Consider the following 18740-nt stretch of genomic DNA (forward strand, 5'->3'; position numbering starts at 1 on the left):
CAACAGGCTGCTCCCACAAGCTATGGAGGATGAGCTTTCTACCCCCAGTACAGCACTGCTTGCCCCAAAGAGCACCAGTTTGCACAAACAGCCCCACAGCCTCAGCCTCCACTGAATATACACAGAAGGAGACCAAAGGTTACAACAGACTGTGGATATTTCAAAGTTTACGCATTTCATTCATACCTGCTGCAGCCTTCCTTTCAGTAATCAAGTTTTCCTTTCAAGTTCTAGACACCAAGATGACTCCAGAGGACACTCTTCTCTCCACAGGACAGCTTGAAGAAGTGTTTCAAAATAACTCTGCCCCAACTCTCTGCTGTATTTAACTGGTGAAATCTTTATTGTTGGGCAGAGAATTTGGACTTTCTTAATAATTAAAATATCCATTTATTATCACCCTCCTGCTAAAATGTCTTTGATACATTTTTATGCTGATAATAATGTATCAAAGATACTCCTTTTGGCTCTATTTACAAATTATATTGAACAGTGAGGGGCACCTCACCCCCTGGTAACAGCCTGGAGAAACAAGAGCTGTTTGTGTGTATCTTGGGGAGGAGACTTCAGTAACCTGTGACCAGCTGAAGGGCAAGTTTGGAATTTGTAGGTGTTCATTAACATTCTAGAAATGTCCAATATTCTGGTCCTGCATTCTGTAGAGCTCATAGTTATCCTGAAGCTGTGTGGCACTGGCTGCAGGTCAATTATGTGCTGTTAATATATCAATGAGCTGACTTGATCCTAATTAGATTTAAACCACAAGAGTTGAGTTTTTCCCTGCCACACATGGAGGCTCCAGTCCCAAACAGCTGGATCAGGTAGGGAGCCATGATCCAGAACATGCCCAACAGCTGGAATATGAGGTACCCCTCACACAGCAATTAATGTGCCCTGGCTTGGCCATAATGCCCAAGACAGTTCCCAAACAGGGGCAGCTCTCTCAGGACAGTGCTGTATTTTGGAAGCCATTTGAACATTAGACAAAAAATAACTTAATTGCAAAATGTCTCTGTTCCCAGTGTATGCCTATGGTTGTCAAGTATGACTCCACCACAGAATCAATACAAGATACAAAAATTACCAAGCAATTCTGAACTGTAGCCAAAGAATTCACTTTGAAGGAAACCTTGCCAGAATTCCCCATCCCACCTGCAAACTCCCTGCAATGAAAGGTGCACCTGATGGATGCAAAGCACACATGAAACAACAAATGTAAAACTTGCCAAGATACTTGTACTTGTTTCCATCTTTTATTCCTGTACTTACAACTCCAACACGTTCCTATACTTCATCCTGTGCACTGACTGCCTAAATGGGACCTCATGAGGTGAAACAGAGCAGCTACTACTGCCAGCATGAGGTCACACAAATGACCCAGCTGGCAGCAGATTTCTTACAAATCAATCCCTGCATCTCTGATCTCTCAGCCTGACTGTTCAAGGGAAAGCTAAAAGATCATCTTTGGAACATGAGCCTGAGAACAAAAATTCATAAATCTATGGGATATAGAAAAACAAAGACTTAAGATCAGTTTTATGACATATTATAAATTCTCTTCTCTCCATTTTCATATTTTATCTTCCTTCCCCACTAATTCTCCTCCTAACTCTGTTACTGCCTCTCCCCTCCCTGCTCTCACCCCTCCTCTACAGGTCCAAGGACCTTTTCCTCCCCTGTCAGAGTTTACCTCATTTGTATCTAAATAGAAACCAAGCAATTGCTTCCAGCTGGTCTTTTGCTTTGTAACCTTCTGCTTTTATCTCAAACCTGAAAGGCTTGTGAGTCCAAAAGCCTCTCTACTTCTGGCAGCTATATCCATTGGTCTACTAGAGAGGCTATACACCATCACCCCTCTCTGCCCTGAGATCATTCTAGAAACAGCAAAGTAGCCCTAGAAACCTGCATGGACTTACATATTAAACTGCTGTGCCAGAAATGTTGCTGTAAAAGCCTGAATACTTCCAAAATACCCATGAAATAAATGTTTTTCATTCTGAGATGCTTCTGTTAACGCCTTTGCCTACCTAAACCATGCAAGTTTAGGTAGACATAGATGCCCTTTAATGTCTACCAATTCCCAAGCCTAATAATGACTTATAAACCAGCCATGGGCAAAATTATTTCCCAGTGGATGAAATGCCACATACAGTGCAGATCAGATCTATTTTCACAGTGAACTGGAAAGTTTGATAGCAAAGTGTTCTAGCCACAGCAGGTCTGTGGTTGTCTCTTTGCCCTCAGCTGAGGCTGCTGCCACTCTGAAGAGCTGCAAGGCACTAATGCTGGAACTAAGCATGCACAAAACTCATTTTGTAGAGGCTGGAACCCCAAATAAGAAATTGCTGGGAGTTCTCTAGGTGACAGTAATTATGATTTTCATGGGGCAAAGCCAAACTGACTTCTTTTTGGCATGGCCATTCTGGAGTGACCCTTTGGAGGTCTTGTAGCACTTCAATATAACATCTTTACCTTTTTGATGCTGATGGAGAAGTACAATTATTACTTCAGTTTTCATGTCATTTTAATTTGATGTATTACTTTTGAAAAAGCCCTGAAAAAACAGGATGCTGGCCTCTGACTGAGAAAAGACCTAAGGAAAGGTCCTGGAAAAGTCACCTGTCACCTTGTCCTGACCATACTTTGTGTGCATTTGCTTTTTATTAGCAGTTGTTACTTCCTGCGCCCTGCCATTTTTATTGCAACATAAAGGCTGTAATTAGAGAGTAAGCAAAGTAACTTATCACATCAAGATTAAGCTATCTGTGGTCTACAGATCAACAGTATTGCTCACAACTGCTCATGTCAACGTTCCTTATCAGCCATGCAAACTGCAGTCCTCACAATAAAGTGTGTTAATTATCCTCTGCAATAAAAATATAATAATCAGCTGCTATAAAATCCTGATTAAAACTATTTACATTGCTTAGACATATGCATGATGTTAAATAGATCCTGAAACACGGAACAAATCTGAACAGCAACATTTTATATGTTATAAATTACAATAAAACGATGGCAAGAATGGAAGTTACAAAGAAATCAGGTGTAACACCTTTGTAGGTAAGTTGTGTCTGTCAGTAAAATCTGTTTGATCAAGTGGCCACTTACTTTGGAAGGGGAGCCCTCAGTGATTTTCACCAGCTGCCATAGAATAGAGTAATGGGAGCACTGCAGTGCCTGGACAACGATCTGTAACACAAGAACACACAGAATCTCAGCATGCTGCTAACAGCAGGCACAGCAGGAACTGTATGGAAAATCTATCAGGCATTTTGTGCTGAAAAGACAGGAGCAGCTCTTAGCACTTTTTATTTTCAAGGGTATCAAGTTTTCCCTTGGTTGGCTTGGTGCAGTAAGAAATCAGCCTACTAGAGGCAAAAAAATACTGTGTAAATCTGGGAAACACCAGAAATCTGCACTGGGATACAGCAGGAGGGGATGTCACAGTGTGACAGAAGTACAACCCAACACCTACATCTCTCAGATCAAAAGCAATCTGTTGAAATATCTCTATATCTGGTTTCACTATTAAACAGCATTAAAAATCTGCTCCACTGGAAAATGAACATGTAGCCCAATTGCTAAAAAAAGGGAGAAAATACAACTTGTCCCATGGAGAAGACCAGGGTCATATAAAGCATCCATGATGTCTCCTGAACAGCTCAAATCCAGAGGAGGTGCTACAACTGCCAAACTCCTCAGGGTGGCCTGCAGGAAGAAATGCTGAGCAGAGCTCAGGTTTCAGCACCTTTCCCTAAAATTTTATGGAGGCATTTGGAGAGCCACACATTGTCAGACCCAGAAACTGAGGATGGCTGGCAGCTGCAGGGACAGGTTTTATCTGCCAGCCCTGCCTCTCCAGTAGCACAACTCCAGCATAAAGCAGCAAGGGCAGAGAGAGGACTTTCACTCACTGTGTGGCAATGCCTCCTCTTAGGGTCCTTTCTACAAAATTCTTATTCAGAATTTCATGAGAATTTATTTTTTCTAAATGAAACTGAGCTAGAATTAACAACTGGCTTCTAACTGAAACAAAATAAAAACTTAAAATGTTTAAATGCTTAAGTAGGAATTCTGCAGTTTAAACAGGAGTCATGGGAGAATATGAGATGGCTCCTGTGCTCATCCATGAGAAACAAAAACTGAACTCTGAGGGAACAAAGTCCCAGATGTGTTCCCTAAAAGAACTCCACTAGGATGTTCTAATTTCCTGGTTTTCATAAACTTTCATCTTACCTTCCATGCACAATAATAATTTGTGATCATTCTAATTGCAGCCAAAGCTTACAATGTTGGGTTTCAGTGTAAACATCAGGATTGATGCACTGCTTTTCAGAGTCAGGAACATCAGCTATTCCCAACTTTCCAAATGAGAAAGGTGAGGGAAGAAGCTCAGAAATCATACATGGAACTTCTGAATTTCTGTACAAGCAGACTCCTTAGAACCTCAGACACCCCAGTGATGCAGTGCAGGTGCTGTTAAGGGTACCTGTTCTGGCATAGCTCCGTGTTCAATTCCAGTTCTCAGCAATCTGTAGCAGTTACTGAACAGATCCCATTTGGTCAGATCATGAGCACTGGAACGAGAGAAAATCAAGAGGGATTAATTGTGTTCCTCAGAACCCCCAGCCCAGAGAGCTTTGGTGGTTTCCACAGCTGACCAAGCAGCTGCACAGCACCTCACTCCACGCTAAAAGCACAAGTCAGGCTTTCTGATAATCCAGGAAAAATGTTTTACTACATGGGATATTTTAGGGAGCAGATAAACTCTCTCCATATCATACACCTATAAAGGCTACTTAAGCATAGCTGCTGCTTCTCTCTCTAAGTTATCGTTCCTCTTTTGGAAACATTGACAGAACTCCAGAAAACCCTTCCCTGGCATTGCAGTAGAAACTACAGCCAAGCTCTATCAATATCTACTGAATAAAAATGGCTTTAAGCAAAATAAAGTTGTATATTTTTCTACTGTCTTATTTGGAAAAAAATAAGACACATGACCACTAGATATAAATACCCTGAATACCTCAAGTGAGACCATATAACACATGGACATGAGATAGAGATGGTGGCAACATTTCAGTTGCACCAACCTGATTTCATCAGTGAGAGGAATAAAAATGAAATTAGGGACAAATACTCTGTAAGGCTGTAGCCTTACAGACCTCAACAGCTCATGAAATGGCTGGTTAATAGAGAAGTGAGAAATACAGCAGCAACTGAAAAACATCAGGTTGCCTGAAGAAAAATACTCTCTCAGCAAGTAAATTTACATTTAAAACATTTTTCTGCAGTGGAAATAAACTGAGATAATTTGAAACAGTTTGTAATATGTCAATAAAAGAGCAAGCCAGCTCAGAATACTCAGAAACTTGCTGATTGAAGTGCTCACCTGGAAGGAGGGATACTGAGACTGAATTGGGAGTCTCAACTGGATGCAGCAGCCTCTTGCATCTGACTCATACCAGCACCTGGATCACCCAGCCAAGCTCACTCCTCCCACCCCAGTGCCTGCCCTGGGTCAGACCATTAACTGCCTTGCTCAGCCAGAAGGAAAAGCTCCCTAGGTCCAAAAGGGCCAGAGGCTGAACTCAGCACTGGCATTGCCCAGGTCCTTTTGGAGGCCCTGCCATGAAACACCTCCCATGCTGCAGCAAGCCAGCCCTGGAAAATGGCACTGGTAAGAGCTTCACAGAAAGCCATCAGAGTGCCCTGTGCACTCCAGGGCTGGGCCATTAAAGCCAGGGTGCACCTTAACTCCCAGTTCAAATCCACAAAGAGAAAACCAGGAACACTTAAAAAAAATATTGGAACTAAAAATGTAAAAAGCGTAAAAAATATTTTGTGGACTTAGATGGTCTTTGAGGTACTAAAATAAAATGTTTCATGGATAAATTAGAGGCTGCCAGAGAGCTGCCTCTGACTGGAGATATTAAGCACAGAGATGCTGCTTCCATGAATCACGGGGTTGCCAGCAAGGCAGAGTGGTACTTCCTTAATTACAGCACTGTAATTAAAGCTGCAAAGTCTCCTTGGTGTGCAGAGGCAGATACCTGCACAGATTATCCTACAGAGAATATCAAAGGAAAAACTGTCTCATTCCTGGCTTTTCAGTTCAGAAATTCCCCATCAGGCAGCCAGCACAGGGGCCATGTCCTCACAGCTGGGGACACTCAGCTCCCTGCCCTCTGCCTTACAGCTGAGCTCAGGAAGGGCTCTTCAGCCCTCTTCAGCCTCCAGAGCTGAAAAATTCTAACTATGTACAATTTACACACAGCCTTTCAATTGAAACTTTCTTAAAGCAGAGCCTCTACATTACAGTTAGGCATATTCTGGTACCTCTTTATCACTTTTGAGCTACTTAGCCATCAAAATCGTAGTTAAAAAGGGATCTTGGACACCACACAATTCTCCACAGAGGTTCAGGAAGAAAATTCACACAACACAGAATTTTCCCTTAGTTCCTTCCATGTCAGACTATTCATGGACTTCAGAAAACAAGTTCCAGTATTTCATCCAAGGTTTCTTTTAATTCTTATGGACAGCCCTGTCTGCTGGGGCACATTTCTGCCAGACAAGAGGCAGGTGAAGTAAAGGTACCAGTTTCATGGTGTTTCTCAAATGTGGCATAAAACAGCTTAGAAAAGTTTCTTTTCCGAGAAGTGACCTTTCCACCCACCAAACTGCTTCACTTCTTCAAGATGCACCAAGAGAGGGAAGCTGTACCTTGGGCTTTGAGCAGCTGTGCTACTGACACAGTCTAATTTCTCTAATAAGGTTTCATTTAGCATCACTCCCACACTGTGATAAAGAAGAAATGATTTGTGGCTCTCTGCCACCTGCACATGAAACTTTCTCTCATGCTGACAGGAGAAAGTGCTTCCTGCAGTTAGAGGGCAGATCAGGCCTTTGTGCTGTGCTCCAGAATTCACAGTTCCAGTGAAGTTCTCCAGGTTGCTCTGCACATGCTGAGGATGCCCATAGGTCTGAGAGCAGCAGGAACCTGAAAAGCTGATTTGTGCCTGGTGAGGGAGATTCTGTGCAATCCACAAAGGGAAATTTGGCCAACAATTCAACTGTAGGAAGAAAATGCATCTTCCATGCTCTCACCATGAACTACTAATTATTATCTTTACTACTACTAATTAATTCCATAATTTTGAGGAGAAGTAGCTCAAAGGCATTGAGAAACAGCTTCCTGTAGGCTCCCTAAGCTGATGCCCAAAGCACAGTGTCCCTTGTGCTCTGACTCTGTCCTGTGGGAGAGCAGGACCTGTAGTAATTTACTCATGGGTATAAGAACACTGGGAACAAGGGAGGAGGTGCCACTTGCAAATCCCATCTGCAAAGGTCATGGCACAAACTGAGCAAGGACCAGATCAACCAGTGTCACTTGCACTGACAAACTCCACCAGTCACTCTTCCATCTCCACTTCAGATTTCAGGCCATGTGTTTTCTCATTTCCCCACACCTGACACTGCTGATACTTGCTGAAAGGATAAAATTAACATCACAAATTTGTGAGGGAAGGCACCACCTACTTGTGAAAAGATGTCAGTCTCTTCAGTGTGGAGAGCACATTGTATATGTCATCATCATCAGCTTCTTCTCCCTGCAAATGAAAGGCAATCCATGAGGAGAATCCAGCAATTCAGCCCAGTACATTACTGCACAGGCAGGAGCAGCTTCTTAGGGGTTTACACTGATATCAAAACCACCTCCAAAATTTCCAGTGACTTTTACGTAGATTCCATAATATTTAAGTAGCCACTGCATAGCACTAAAAAACAAGCAAGTTCATCTGACAATATTCAGCATTATCACTGTGGTAATATCCAAACCTGTACCCTTTAGCAATAGAAAACATTCCCAAGACCAAAATCTGAGTTCTATCTTATTTTATAAAAAGGACTGCACCACCAGCTTTAATCACTAGCTGATGAACATGCTACAGCACAATTTTAGAATTTTCTGTAAACTAAACAGCAAATTTCCTTAGTGAATCAAGTGAAAATAAGGTATTTCAGCCCTAATTTTTCCAGCAATTTTCTAAAATAAGAAACCCACTTGCAACCATTCTTCTCCATCTCACTTGGATAATTTCTTTTCCATCTAAAAGGCTAACAATTAAAACACCTTCCTGCCTTCAGATGCAATTGTCAATCAGTGTTTCTCTCATTATCAGCCCAGATAATTACTTAGGCACCATTAGGCAATTTTTAAAATTTAAAATGTCTTTACAATGATGAAATAGACTCATTAAAATAAATTATTCAAACAAATATCACTTAAAAAAGAGTATCACAAAAGGCCATAATTTTAAATCCTTGCTACTGCTGTTCTCATTCTTCCAGGTTTCCAACCTGTATCTTTTACTCTTTCCAGGGCTCTTTTAACATGCCATTATATATATTTTCTTAAATCCTCTCTTCTATTCAAACCATAATCCAATCTTGATTTTGCTGCCTACATATGCATCTGGGACTATGGGAATCACTAAAAACATTAATGTAAATGCAACTTCCTCTGTACTTTTCATCATCTTTCATCCATTCATCCACTTAATTCCTTATGTGGACTGTTTTAATACTCAACTGAATTTTCAGAAGCAGGATTGTCCCACAGTCTTGTTTCACATGACCAATGATTTGAAGGCTTAATGGCTACTGTAAGGGACTTTCCACAGGGAGAAGTGGCTCCAAATAATTATAAAACAGCTGGTGCTGCACTACATCTTCAGATGGATCATTTCATGGCTTGCTAAGAATGTTTTTCTGTAGCCTATCCTACCATATTTTAGGCAGTTCAACAATTTTAAGAAAACAAACCTCCTGCAGTAGATCCTCGACAGAATGGTTGAATCGATCCACAAATTCATCAATAAGTTGGCTGTGGGCTATGTCAACTCTGTTCTGGATGGTGTATTCCTCACTGCAGAGGATGCTGTAGGTTTTGCTGCAGGCTTCCAAAACATCTGATTCCACATGCTTTTCCACAACAAACTTAATCTGCTTCAGTAAGGCATCCAGATGCTGCAGAGCAGAAAAGAACTTCAGCTCTCCCTCAATGGGACAATGACACTGAGCAAAGCCACTGCCAGAACACCCACCCAAGGCTGCACTGCTCATGTGCCAAACAGAGGCACAGCACTGTGGGGCTGAACAGGGCTCACACCTGAGAGCAGCCACACCTCCTGCCCAAGGCACAATACCTTTTCCATTCTGCCTGTGCTGTAGATTTCCAGGTCAAAGTACTGAGGGATTTGCAGGAGGTTTGCAACCTTCTCAGCGTCAGCAGAATACTGGAACATCATGGCAACAAAACAGACAACAGGGAAGTGAAAATAAACCCCTGCACTGTAGAATGAGAAAGTTTAAAGACAGCTGTAAATCCCAGTGAAAGATTTATTTTGTTGAAAACAGTACCTTTGATAGCAGCATGGGAAGTGCAATAATGAAATGTTCAGTCAATTTATTTCTGTCGTCTATCTGAGTTTTTCTTTCTTTTGCTGTCAAGACCTGGAAGTGATCAAACGTAACTATAGTAAATACATTTTCTGCATATAGCATTCATTAACTTTTCTAAACATTGTATTACAAGCAAAAACCCATGCAAGTGTATTTTTTAATAAATCAAACAAGGAGGGAATAAAAAAATCAAAACACATTTGGGTTGAAGAGTGATTAAAGAGTGTGTCCTAAGCAGCTGTGATTACAAAGGAAAATACTGTATCACCCAGTATGACACTGTTTCCACACATTAACATCTTTTTAGGATTGAAATTCAAATATAATCCCAGTCAGTGGAATTTTTGCTATTGCTTCCAACTGTACTGAACTCTGGCTTTCACACATTAAACCAAGCATTAATGTAAGACCTCAGGGCAAAGTGAAGTATAATTAAGAAAACCAAAACCAAACCACACTGTAACAATGATTTCCATTAGCAGATTCGTGGCCTCCTCTCTAAATGGAATGGAATTCTCAGTGAGAACGTGCATCCAAGTTCACAGCGAGGTACTGAAGAACTAATGCTGTCAGAACAAAACCCCCTTGAACAGAGAGACAATAATCAAACCAGCATGCTTTATCAAAGCCTAGATCTGGCTTCCTGGCTTAGGAAAGAAATGAATACTTCTGAGAACAAATAATGATAATAAAATACTGAAGTTAGCTAATGATTCACATGTAGCCAATCAGCCAGACTGCACAGTAAGGGTTACAAGCTAAAGTCAGAGGAGAAACTACTTCACAAGAAGGTGAGTGCTTAATTAGAAATCTGCTCCCTTTCAACTCAGAGAAGTTGGTGGGATTGTGAGACAGGATGAATCTCCAGGGACAAGGCAGAGAACCCTGCAGTTACCATCCCACAGCATATGGTCAAAGTAAAAAGAAGCAAAAGCTAAGTGTCACCTCTCCTGGCTCTGCAAGGGAGGAGGAGCAGCTGGACACAAGGCATGTGCCTGGATGCCAGGCACTGTGCCAGCAGGAACCCAAAACAGCCATGGAAGTGGGGGGAATGGATCAGTGACCAGGACAAGTCACCACTTGCACAGTGCAAGGTGCAGAGATGGCTCCAGAGCAGCCTCAGGCCCTGCACACCCACCAGGGCAGCACCAGCCAAGCTCAGAGCAGGGCAAACCCTGGCCAGAATCCCAACCCTGACAGCCCAGAATGTTCTGGGGACCAAATATGGCTGTTCCCTGGCACTGGGAATTGATCTGTGTCCCCAGCATGACTTCCAGGCTCTTTTGATCATCCTTCAGAAGGTGGAATTTGTTTTACTGATCTGTTTTCTTTGGCTCTAAATACAGACATTAAAAACTTAAGACTAAGGAATTTGTTGAACTTCAGTGAATTGAGGTGTAGATCTCTTGAGAAAGAGAAAATACCTGGAAAGTTAATAATGACATTATTTAGTGCTCCAAACAGAAAATACCAACTTTTTTTTTTTTTTTAATTTAAAGGTCACTTTGACTGTTAGAAAGGTTTGCAGCTTGAGACAAAACACTTGTGCTTACCATGCAGTTTTTGTAACAAAAGATAAGACATGCTTATGTAAATTTCAGTAAGTGCTTTCATGGATTCCCTCCTTAATCCTGAAATGTTTTAATAAATTAGGAATTCCTAAGAATGTGCTTTATAAATTAAAGTACATAAAGCATGTTTAAACTGATGGCTTCTTGGAGCTTTTCCTGGGATGCTGTTTCTGGACATGAGACTAATCTGCTTTGGCACATTAAAAAATCAGAAGTAACTGTATTATTTTAGCAATCGAGAATGCCAAGACTCTCCAGATTTCATCTTTATTAAATCTGTGGCTTTAACAAACTAGTTATGATTATTTAGAATGGATGCTAAAAGAAGAACCATTTGTTCATGTGGGTTTATTCCACTTTTGCCTATCCTAAATAAGATGGGGACTACCAAAAATCAGGTGAATATGTTTAAAAAGCTGAGACTGCTTTGGAACATGGATGCTGTATTTATGGAAAATACAGCTGAAAGCCTGTTATTACCCTGACCCTGTGACTTAGAATGAAGTGTTTAAAACTGCATGTCCAGCCTTAGGAATGGCCTTCCACTGGTGCTCAAACAGTCCCCATAAAATAAGCTAAAGAGGCAATTTGTTCAAAATGTAAAGTTCTGAAATTTTTAGGGCACTCCATGGAAGAGGCCTAAGGGGACGGATGTCTAAAAGCACAGACACATTCAGAATGGTCCCAGTCCCACCCCTCCTGCTCAAAGCAGAGCCAGCCCAGGGGCCACACTAGGAGGATCAGGGCTTTGTCCAGTCAGCTCTCAAAAACAACCAAGCACAGAAAGGGCACCAACTCCCAGTACCTGCTCCCGTGCTTAAAACCTTCATGATAAAGATCCTGTTGACATTTCTGCAAATTTTATGTCCATATTAGCATTAGCAGCACATTCATTTTTATGGAAGACAGTCAGAGGCAGCCTGCTCTGCTCCTACACTTTCTACTCTTATCTAGGTTTAACATTAGGGGCTAATGATGTGGGTACATTACAAATATAAGGCAGAGATATGATAAAAAGAACATCCAAAAATATAACAAGAAAAGACTTTTATGCTGAAAATTTATATTGCTTAACTTGGCCATGCAACCCCCAAAATTAAAGAGAAAAACAAACATGTCCAGAAACAGAATTTCTAATATTTTTCTTAGAAGTGTTCAGATGAAACAGCAAACACCAATTAAAAAACTCTACAACAGGAGTGTCCAAAGTGGTGTCACAAATATCCTCCACGCTCTGGTGGCAGCAGGCAGCTGCAGCCCCACTCACCCTCTTGCCGGTGCCCCTGCCCACGGGGGGATGTGCCTCGGCAGCCTGTCGGATGGTGCACACCATCAGCTCGATCAGGGCGCTCTCCTGCCGGTCCGACATCGCTGCGGGGACAACGGGGACAGCAGGCATCACTGGGGGCAAGGCAGCACCAGGGGGACAGTGTGGGACAGCAGGGCAGCACACAGCACCAGGGCAGCACACACACCACACACAAGGCACACTGGCACATTCACTGAGGCTCTCCTGCCGCCTCTTTGATTTGCCATTCATGACCTCGAAAAATGGACACGGTAGAAGTGAAAGCAGCCCAGAGAAATGCAGGCTGGAGAAAAGGATCAGTGAAGGGGAACATAAGGAAGATCTACAAAATAAGGGAGGGTCACAGAAGGGAAACAGTGACAGACAATTCACTGTCACTTCCTCATAAATTCTCTGCTCTCTGGCAAGTGCTTCTGCTCACATTTGGAGGCTCAAACCCCACTAGGCTAAGCAGAATCAATTTCCTAATGAAATTACCCTATAAATACCCCCACTGTAGCAGGTGCAAACCAACAGGCCAGCCTTTGAAGCATGGACATGATGAGCACACCTTGCCAGGAGCATTGATTTTTCAAACACCTAAGCTCTGTGAAGGCCTCTGAAGCAGGAGAATCCTGGGGAATTATAAAGGATCTTGAATGACACTCATTAGCCTTAGGACACTTTGCCCCCAAGTCTCCCTGGCTACTTTGTGCAGCCAGGTCTATTATCAGCAAAAGGAAATCTGAAACCAATGGTGAAATAATCCCCTTTGTTTTTTCTCTTGAGCATTCACATTACCTGGAAAAGTCCCATATTAACTAGCATCACCTTAAGTGCTTGTTTATTCAAAATTGTCTTAGCTATTTAATTCATTGAAATAGTTATTTAAACATTCAGACAAAATCAAGTTAAGACTTGAGTAAACTCCCTACAACATTAGGGAACCACAGTGCAGTACATTTGATTTAAAAAAACCTCCAGAGAACAATAAAAAAGAAAAATAGAGTACAAACTGCTGCTTTTGAAGGAAAGTACATTAAAAACAGATTAACTCAAAATCTTCAAATATGCTTTCCAAACAAACCACAACATAAAAGATGTTTCACTATGGGTGGCAGAGGTATTTAAAGAATAATTAACAATACTGCGCAACGTCAAGGAAGCAGAGGGTTAAGCCAATACCTTCCTCTCCTTGGACTGGCTCCTCCAAGAGCAATTCTGTCATACATTCCCAGTCTTTCAGCAGTTCTTGAGAGCTCTCCCACAAGCTGTCCACCAAATAGGCTGCATGTTCATGCAACTAGAAAATCCAAAGCAATCATCAGTACAGCTCTTGGTATTAAGCACCAGTTCTTCAACTTTCATAATCATGTGGCCACACAGATTGTCCTGGGCACATATCTTATGTTAGTTGGAAAGAACATTCAGTTTGAAACTAATTCAGGAAGGTTTTCTCCCAAATGAATGACACCAGTGCAATGGGGTTATGCTTTAACAGGAACTAAATAAAACCAAACTGAGCTTCTTTTGCACAAAGCTGCTTGTTTGGGAAAAATCTTTCCCAGAGTTTTGACCCAGAAGTTGTAAACTTACCTTCTCTCACTTTCTCACTGCATTACAAAAAGGAGAGATGGTAAGGCATGAGAGTTGTAATGTACTTGTTTTGAACTAGCAATTGGTTTTCATCCTTCTATGTGCTCAAAAAAAGGGAGCAAAAATCCTGGTGATTTCACAGGCTATAGATTTAACACTAACTTCAACTGCAAAAAAAATGTTTTCATGTGAATTAACACAACTGTTGTAAAGTGAGAAAAATAACCCATAGGCTTCTGCTGTTTTCTAAACTTATCTTTAACTACTACCAACAAGTAACAAGCACAACACACAGCTTGTGCTTGCCAGGGACTGACTCCTTAGCTGGAAAACATCCCTGAGTGCAGAGAGGAGGTGTCAGTACATTCCTCTCCTCTGTTTCTGACAGCTTTAGGCAAAATGTCCCAGAGTTACTGCTGCTGGGCAAGGCTCACTCCCTTGAATGCACCCCAGGCTGCAGCTTTAACTCATCCCACCCACAGGCAAACTCCCAATTCTCCAGCTCTTTACTAAAATTGGAGTCAGGATATTCTACTTGGCTCCCAACAACTCTCTCAAAAGCAACAATAGCCAAAACTGGCCCTGAGAGAGAAGTGACCCTCAGGGAGCAGCATGGGAGGCACTTTGCTGATCTTGGCTTTGGGAGTGGAGCAGAGTCTCTTTTCTCCTCAGGACAGACAAGGTCAGTGCTCAGTAACTCAAATCACACTCACATCTAAGGGCTCCACACTGTAAAACACAATGAACTCTACAATCTAAGTTTGAAAGAAGCTGGAACTAAAAATCCGTTCAGGTGGCAGACAGAAGGACCACACAGGTAGTGACATTTCATTCAGAATAATTTCTAGGTTTATGAGGTGTTTCTAAAAAACAAGACCTGTACCAAAATTTTCTCCTTCCTTCTCAGCAACTCTGAGTGTTTCTTTTCATTCTCTCAGTCAAGTCCCTTGTTCAAGGCTTCATAACAATTAAAATAACCAATTGTAATATCTTTACTTTTGCTTTTTACCCAAAATATACTACAGTCCCTTCTCTAGAGAAACATTTCTGTCATTCCCTTCTTTCAATCTGCTTATTTATCAAATCAAATCAATAATTTTGAACCTTTCCCCCTCTATCTTAAGAACATCCTGTACCTGACAGTACCTTCTGAAATTCTCCTCCCTCCACCACCACTCCCCATCTCTATTACTGTTACTACATGTACCACACAATTTCCCATAGATGCTGTCTCTATAAATCATGGGCATAACCCCACCCTGGGTGTGTTCACCAAACACTTCATCTGTGCTTGTTTTCCTCATCCTCCAAAGGTTCTAAGATGCATCTTCATAAAGCCCTGGAAGACCTCATCTCATCTCACAGCTGACTCTGCTCTGAGCTAAGGACCCTCAGGTCCTTCCCACTGAGTTAATCTATGATTCTAAGCAGAATTGGAGATATTATACAATTTTTGTCCTGTCCTGATTCAAATTATTTTAGTCCCCAAAGAATAACTCCAGAGGTATTCTCCTTGCATGGTTATGTAAGCAAAGAACCATTTCCATTTGTGTGCAGCAATGTAGCCTGGCAGCCACCACAGCACCAGCAATGCAGTGTGAGTACAGTGGGGACATGCAGGAGTTAAACCATGAAGATCTTCAGATCAATTTCCTTAATGGAAAAAGAAATGGAGGGGCAGGGAAAAGGGCTTATGGTATTTCTAAAAATATAAAATAAAAGGGAAAAGAAAGACAATTTATTACTGTATGTTGATAAATCACTACTTAAGTTCCAGTTTTTTTAAACATTTAAAGGTTAAAAATGACTTTTTTACCTCACTTTCAAGAAAGAAAAGAACCAACATTCTAATAAGGTTTCCATTTGGGCTATTTCGCCCCCTCCTCTTTGCTAGAGCCTCTTCAGCTTGGGGATCATGTCTGCTGAACAGCCTGAAAATAAGAAGAAGGAGCTCATGGCTATCACAACAATTCTCATTTCTGCAAGAATACGATGAGCATTCATTCTTGATACAGTAAATTTGTTCATAAAACACTGCAAGTATCTCAAGCTATTTCTTTCAATGGAAAGAGGCCACAACCTCTGCCTGTCTGAAGAGATGAATTTGTCTTCAGTCTTTAAGTTCACAATGCTACAAGAATTTCACACAGGAAAAAGTTCTCCAAAACCTATTTACATTGAAGGTTTTGCATAGTTTCAAATATTTGTATCACTTGTACAGTTTTGCATTTATAACTTATCCAGTCTTGCAGTGGAGGCAGCACCTACTGCACCAATGCACTGGGAGCTGGGGTTGCATCACTTTGGCTGGGACATGGGACAAACAAACCTGACATCCATCAAACAGCCAACCTCAGGTACCAGGAGCAGCATCAAAGATAAAACCAGCTCCTACTCATTATTTTGGGTTTTACAGGTAAGTGAAACACTCTGCAACGGGTTCCCTGATGCATGGCCCATCCCAAACTCCTCTCAATGATCAAATTTTCCAAGAGACCTCAGATGTGCCAGTATTACTGTTACAGCAATGACTGCTTTACTTTGAGAAGTTTGAAAGCTGCTCCTGGCTTTTACAGTGAAATCACAAAGCAGATTAACATGTGAAAGACAGAATTCTGATTTCAGTGCTCTATTTCACTGGAGGGAAGAACAAGTTACACACAAATGTTGTATTTTATTAAAAACATTACCTCATCCCCCCTGCTTATCTTAACAGATAAGCAATGAGCACCTGTGCAGGTGCTGATACCTCACAACCTGCACCTCAGGGATGAGTCAGTGCTCCTGTATTTGGTGATCCTTTATATCCTCTGTACTATTTGCTTTCCTTGGCCAAGCACAGAGAGCATGGCTGATGATTATCACAGAGAAAGTGCTTGTGAAATGTATTAAATTAGGTGAGATAAATCACACCTCAAATGCCTGAAATAGATTCTAACTTATTTAACTGGAGATTTTCTTTACAGAAACCAAGACAAAATTAGTTAAGAATGGGACAATCTTGTCTCCATGTTGTTAGCCTTGAGGCACATTTGCAGAACACAGCTTAGTACCTTGTAAAAGAAGTCAAAATGAAGTTTTGTCTTTTTCCTAAGTACACTGTGGAGAAGGTATGTCCTTATTTACCTTGAAGCATTTTTCAAAAGTATTCTGTCACGTGTCGATTAATAAAGGAATTTTAGTGTGTATTTTTAATGAGAACCAACCCTTTCCAGTGACTAGTACAATGTCTTGTTATTAATGAAAATCTACACACGTATTCCTTGAAACGGGTAGTGCTTGATCACAAGCTGGAATTCCAAAAATCCACCAACGGAAGCTTACAGTTACAATGTAGAGCTGTAAATGCTTAATAAACCATAGACAATTAGAGCATTGGCAAAGAAAAACAGGTGTCTTTGTGTATTTTTTCCTACCTGTATCTTGGCATGAAAAAATTAGATAACACGGGTTCTAATATAAATCCTCTATACATGTAATAAAAAACTCTGTCACAACCCATGAGAGGAAAAAAAATCAAATTCCTGCTGAAAGATTTTTAACTGCAAACAATAAAAAGAAGAAGTTAACTCTTATGATGTGGCAATGCCCTGGTCACAGTTACAGAGGTGGTGTGTCACATCCATGGAAAAGCTGGATCATGTCCTTTGGCACAGTGAGGACATGAAAGATGTAACCATAATGCAATATATTTTCAGGGGAAGACAGTGAGTTTAGAAACAAATTTTGTAGTTATTGCTACATAAAAACTTCTCAAGTTCACAACAGAGAAATAAACTGTCTTAAAACTTGCTAGAAATTATGACTGTTGACATATCAGGTAGATCACCCCAGACTGCAAGCCCAATATATGTATCTTATCACACCAGGAATTCAGCAAGTGCTGCAGAACTTAAACCAACTTCAGAAGTTTGTGCAGCCTTTGTATATTTAACCCTCAAGGAGCTGGGAAATGTTATCTGAATTGCAGAGCAAGAAAAATGTACATTCAGTTTCTTCAAGTCCTCAGATCTTGTTTAAACAAGAGAATAAAGTCTCTGGTTTAAATGAAATACCCGATTTGCTAAATTGAGATATTTCACTCCATTGCTTCTTTGGTTTTTGATGTTATCTCTTTAGGAAGCATTCACAAACTTGGTCTTTTTCCAGAGTAACTGATGACTTACTTTTTGTGGAGGAACTCCCCAGCTGCTACTGCCACAGGCCGGTGTGCTGAGTACACCAGGTGATAAACATTCTCACAGTCTTCATTGGACAGAGCCTCCTCACTCCCACTGAAAGAGTCACAACAACACCTCAGCTACAGCAGAGGTTTCATCTCCATCCCCTCACCTCCCACAGCTCACTTGGGACAGCTACAAGGTTGGTTCACTTCCCACAAAATCCTGCATGGTTCAACAGGGACTTCAAGGATCTTTGGTTCAACTTGAAAATACAGATGTATTTAAAGGGTCTGTAAGACTGGAAGTTTCTCTGATTTCCTTCTCCCAGTTGTATCAATATAGAGAAAAAATAATATTATTAAAATATCAGCATGACTGCATACAAACCCACCCCTGCTCATTCCTCAGACCATCACACAAACTTCAGTGCACATACTGCAAGATGCCAAACACTCATCAAACAGCATAAACCAAAAACCTGGAATCACAGAATCCTTTAGGTTGGGAAAGACCTCCATGCTCATTCAGTCCCACCATTAACCTAGGCCCTCTGGGTTCACCAATAATCCATGTTCCCACTTCTGAACATTTCCCTGGGCAGATTGTCCCAGAATTTTAGCAAAAATGATATAAAAATACCAGCACTGTCAC

At 41.2% G+C, this 18740-nt stretch overlaps 1 protein-coding gene across 1 annotated transcript in view; it reads right to left on the reverse strand.

The window, feature by feature from the left end:
- Positions 1 to 18740, reverse strand: part of STAG1 (STAG1 cohesin complex component) — a 149665-nt gene that overhangs the window by 21312 nt on the left and 109613 nt on the right. Inside the window, exons 13-22 of the mRNA XM_058811946.1 lie at positions 18093 to 18200; positions 15743 to 15857; positions 13516 to 13633; positions 12310 to 12413; positions 9430 to 9522; positions 9216 to 9305; positions 8833 to 9036; positions 7546 to 7616; positions 4493 to 4580; positions 3112 to 3192 (exon numbers count right to left, since the gene is read on the reverse strand). Coding sequence (XP_058667929.1) covers positions 3112 to 3192; positions 4493 to 4580; positions 7546 to 7616; positions 8833 to 9036; positions 9216 to 9305; positions 9430 to 9522; positions 12310 to 12413; positions 13516 to 13633; positions 15743 to 15857; positions 18093 to 18200 — 1072 coding nt within the window. The remainder of the gene's footprint in view (positions 1 to 3111; positions 3193 to 4492; positions 4581 to 7545; positions 7617 to 8832; positions 9037 to 9215; positions 9306 to 9429; positions 9523 to 12309; positions 12414 to 13515; positions 13634 to 15742; positions 15858 to 18092; positions 18201 to 18740) is intronic.

This window comes from Ammospiza caudacuta, chromosome 11 (genome assembly GCF_027887145.1).
Source record: "Ammospiza caudacuta isolate bAmmCau1 chromosome 11, bAmmCau1.pri, whole genome shotgun sequence".
NCBI classification, from domain to species: domain Eukaryota; kingdom Metazoa; phylum Chordata; class Aves; order Passeriformes; family Passerellidae; genus Ammospiza; species Ammospiza caudacuta.